Genomic DNA, 4,067 nt, shown 5'->3' on the forward strand with positions numbered 1-4,067 from the left:
TGGCAGCTTTGCCTCTTTCTTCCTCTTCTTTGATTGTGAACAATGAATGAAGAGAGTGAGAGGTGACACCGGTGATGGAGGGGTTATGGTATTCGAAGGAGGAGGTGGGTTAAGATGGTGGTGGCAGGCAGCGTTCCCAACTGCTTGTTGTGTGTCGTTCTGATGCTCGTCGACGAGAAAGGATGTGAAGGGAGATGGGGGACGGTAGAGGGAGGAAGCAGCAACTATGATCGATGATGGGGTGTTTGGATTGTTGAGTATTAAGTGTGTGTGTTTGTGTGTGTGTGTGAGAGAGAGAGAGAGAGAAAGAGAGAAATATTCTTTTATAATTCTCTTTTAATCTTTTATAATTCTCTTTTAATTAGAATAAATATTTAAATAAATAAATAAATAGAAAAAGAAAGTACCAAGGGTAAAATAGTCATTATAAAAAAATTTATAGAAAATTGGACCAAACTCGCAACAAAATGAAAAGTTTGGATCTCTGGTGCTAGTCCAAACCTTCTTGGACCAAAGTTGTAATTTTCAGCTAACCATAGGGACCATTTATACAGTTTTGTCTATTTAAAATAAATTTAATTAAATCATTTATTTGAATTGTTGGCCAAGTAAAAGAATAAAATATAATTGTTCAAAAAAAAAAAAAAAAAAAGATCGTAAAATCAGTTTCTACAACCTTCTTTCTCAAGTTTCAGAGCACAACCTTCCAACCGCCATGTTTTCATACGAATCCCTACCAGCACCCAAAACCGTCTTATCAGCCGCCGCGTCCCTCACCGCCTCCGCCTTCCTCTTCAAAACCATCGCTTCCGATCTCATTCCAACCGATTACATTAAAGCCCTCTTCAAACGCCTCTCCGCCGAACTCACCGTCGTCATCGAAGAATCCGATGGACTCACCCCCGACCAACTCTTCGAAGCCGCCAATATTTACTTGGGCTCCAAATTATCTCCCTCCACACACAGAATCAAAGTCAGTAAACCCGAAAAGGACGACGAACTCACCGTCAAGGTCGATCGCAACCAACCCATAGTCGATATCTTCCAAACCATGAAATGCAAGTGGACTTTGCAGACCGAACGGATCGAGGTCCCCGCCAATTCGAATGCTCGATCTGAACTTCGGTTCTTCGAGCTAAGTTTTCACAAGAAGCATAAGGAAACAGTGTTAAAGCAGTATCTACCTTATGTATTAAAAAAAGCCAAAGAAATCAAGGACGAGAAGAAGACAGTGAAATTACACACGGTAGATTACAACGGAACCGATTATTGGGGCTCCGTGGTTCTGAATCACCCGGCGACATTCGAAACCATGGCTATGGATCCAGACAAGAAGGTAGAGCTTCTCGAGGATCTCGATATGTTCGTAAATCGGAAAGATTATTACAGGAGAGTGGGGAAAGCTTGGAAACGAGGGTATTTGTTCTACGGACCACCAGGTACTGGGAAATCGAGTTTGGTTGCAGCCATGGCTAACCATCTCAAGTTCGACGTGTATGATTTGGACTTGAAGGAAGTCCAATGCAATTCAGATCTACGGAGGTTACTGATCGGCACAAAAAATCGATCTATATTAGTAATCGAGGACATCGATTGCAATATAGGGTTACAGAGTCGGGAATCTGAGAAGGAAGAAGGTCCAAATCCAAATGGGGATGACGACGATAAGGTAAGATTAAGATTCACATTCGTTGTTATACTATTAATTGGCGCTTTTTTGTGAGATCGATGCTTGCTTATGGTTTTGTTTAGATAACTTTATCTGGGCTGCTGAATTTTGTGGATGGATTGTGGTCGAGTTGTGGGGATGAACGGATCATCGTGTTCACGACGAATCACAAGGAGCGATTGGATGCGGCATTGTTGAGGCCAGGTCGGATGGATGTGGAGGTAGAGATGTCGTACTGTAGTTATGGTGGGTTCAAGGTGCTTGCGTCTACTTATTTGCAGGTTAAAGAGGAGGAAAAGATGGAATTGTTTGGAGAGATTGAAGAGCTGTTGAAGAAGGTTGAAGTGACACCTGCTGAGATTGCAGGAGAGTTGATGAAGAAGAGTGATGACGTGGAGATAGTGCTTGGGAATCTGATTCAGTGGCTCCGAATGAAAGAAGAGAGCGTATTACTGACTACTAATTGATTCAGATCATCTTTAAGATCGTAGTTAAGGGTTTAGGTTAATTATGTATTGAATTTTAGAAATGTCTGAAGCTTATAGAAATAGTCATTAAGGTGTGAATGAATTTGGTAAGTTATGTTTTAATGGTGACACTATGAGACTAACCATCTTTTCTTTTGTTTAAGGTAAGAATAATGGGCAATGGTGAATGAGTTATTGAAATAATGGGTTTCCACACCAAGAGAGGCATGGGAGTTATCACATATATATATATATATATATATATATATATATATATATATATATATATATATATATATATATATATATATATATATATATATATATATATATATATATATATAATAACTAAAGATACATATAAGTCCCTCAAGTATACAACAATAAAGAAAATTCTATACAGATATAAAACTAGTCTAATATCCCCCCTCAAGCGAGAGGAGGTGGACCAAGACGAAGCATGCAACGGAACTGCTCAAACTGTGGTCGGGGTAGACTCTTAGTGAAGATATCAGCGACTTGAAACTTGGTAGGAACAATCATAGTGACCAATTTTCTTGAAGCAACGAGCTCACTAACAAAATGATAGTCAAGATCAATATGCTTAGCACGCTTATGAGCCACCGGATTCTGGGTAAGAAATAACGCACTTTGATTGTCACAGAGAAGCGTGGGGCGATCGGTGGGCAAGGCATGCAGCTCCTGCAACAGATGAGTGATCCAGATGATCTCAGCAGCCGTATTAGCCATGGCTCGATATTCAGATTCACAGCTGGAGCGAGAGATAGTAGGCTACTTCTTCGCACTCCATGACACAAGATTATCCCCCAGGAATATCGAGTATCTATAGGTGGAGCGGCGAGTCTCAAGGCAACGAGCCCAGTCGGCATCAGAGTAGCCAACAAGCTTAATAGTCGGAGGCCGTGAGAAAGTGAGACCAAACGAGAGGGTTCCCTTGACATAGCGAATAAGTCGTTTAACAGCTTGAAAATGAGCAATCGTTGGGGCGGCAAGAAATTGGCTAACTTGATTAACAGCGTAAGAAATATCGGGTCTCGTAATCGTCAAATATTGAAGGGCACCAACCAAGGACCGATGGTGAGTCGGATTCTCATAAAGAGGGCCACCACTAACAAGGGAAGCGTTGGTAGCAAGAGGAGTAGGCATAGGCTTGGCATTGAGAAGACCGGCGTGCGTGACGATGTCGTGAGCATACTTAGCTTGGCTGAGAAACAAGCCTGTGGGATGATGAGTGGCCTCAAGCCCAAGAAAATAGTTCAAACGCCCAAGATCCTTAATGCGAAACTCGGCGTGTAGTCGAGAAATGAAAGATGACACAACAACAGCATCCGAGCCAGTAACAATCAAATCATCAACATACACTAACAGATACATGATACACGAGTCCCGACGAAACACAAAAAGAGAGGGATCCGCACGACTGCAGTAAAAACCATGTTGCACTAAAAACGAGCTGAGGCGATGAAACCACGCACGGGGAGCCTGCTTAAGACCATAGATAGCTTTATTGAGCTTGCAAACATAATCAGGATGACGAGCATCCGCAAAGCCTGGAGGTTGATTCATAAAGACAGTGTCACCCAAATGGCCGTGGAGAAAAGCATTATTGACATCAAGTTGACGCAAATGCCATCCGTTAATAGTCACAAGAGTGAGAACAATACGAACGGTAGCCACCTTGACAACGGGACTGAAGGTGTGAGAATAATCAAGTCCCGACACTTAACTGAACCCTTGAGCGACGAGACGAGCCTTGTGATGCTCTACAGTCCCATCAGCCCGATATTTAGTGCGAAACAACCACCTGCAACCCACAATATTAGTCTGGGAAGTCGTGGAACAAGAGTCCATGTCTGATTATGATGAAGAGCCGCCATCTCGGAACACATTGCGTCAAGCCATTTAGGATC

General features: G+C 42.2%; 2 protein-coding genes across 2 annotated transcripts; one reads left to right on the forward strand and one right to left on the reverse strand.

Moving 5' to 3' along the window:
* The first annotated feature begins 630 nt into the window (after positions 1 to 630).
* Positions 631 to 2,265, forward strand: LOC111920638 (protein HYPER-SENSITIVITY-RELATED 4). Its single transcript, XM_023916210.2, has 2 exons — positions 631 to 1,669; positions 1,753 to 2,265. The coding sequence occupies exons 1-2, from the start codon at positions 716 to 718 to the stop codon at positions 2,134 to 2,136; spliced, it is 1,338 nt and encodes a 445-aa protein (XP_023771978.1). The 5' UTR covers positions 631 to 715; the 3' UTR covers positions 2,137 to 2,265.
* Positions 2,266 to 2,928: 663 nt separating this feature from the next.
* LOC111920648 (uncharacterized mitochondrial protein AtMg00810-like) lies at positions 2,929 to 3,723 on the reverse strand. Its single transcript, XM_023916221.1, has one exon. The coding sequence runs from the start codon at positions 3,721 to 3,723 to the stop codon at positions 2,929 to 2,931; it is 795 nt and encodes a 264-aa protein (XP_023771989.1).
* Positions 3,724 to 4,067: the final 344 nt, after the last annotated feature.

Source organism: Lactuca sativa, chromosome 5 (genome assembly GCF_002870075.4).
Source record: "Lactuca sativa cultivar Salinas chromosome 5, Lsat_Salinas_v11, whole genome shotgun sequence".
Classification (NCBI taxonomy): domain Eukaryota; kingdom Viridiplantae; phylum Streptophyta; class Magnoliopsida; order Asterales; family Asteraceae; genus Lactuca; species Lactuca sativa.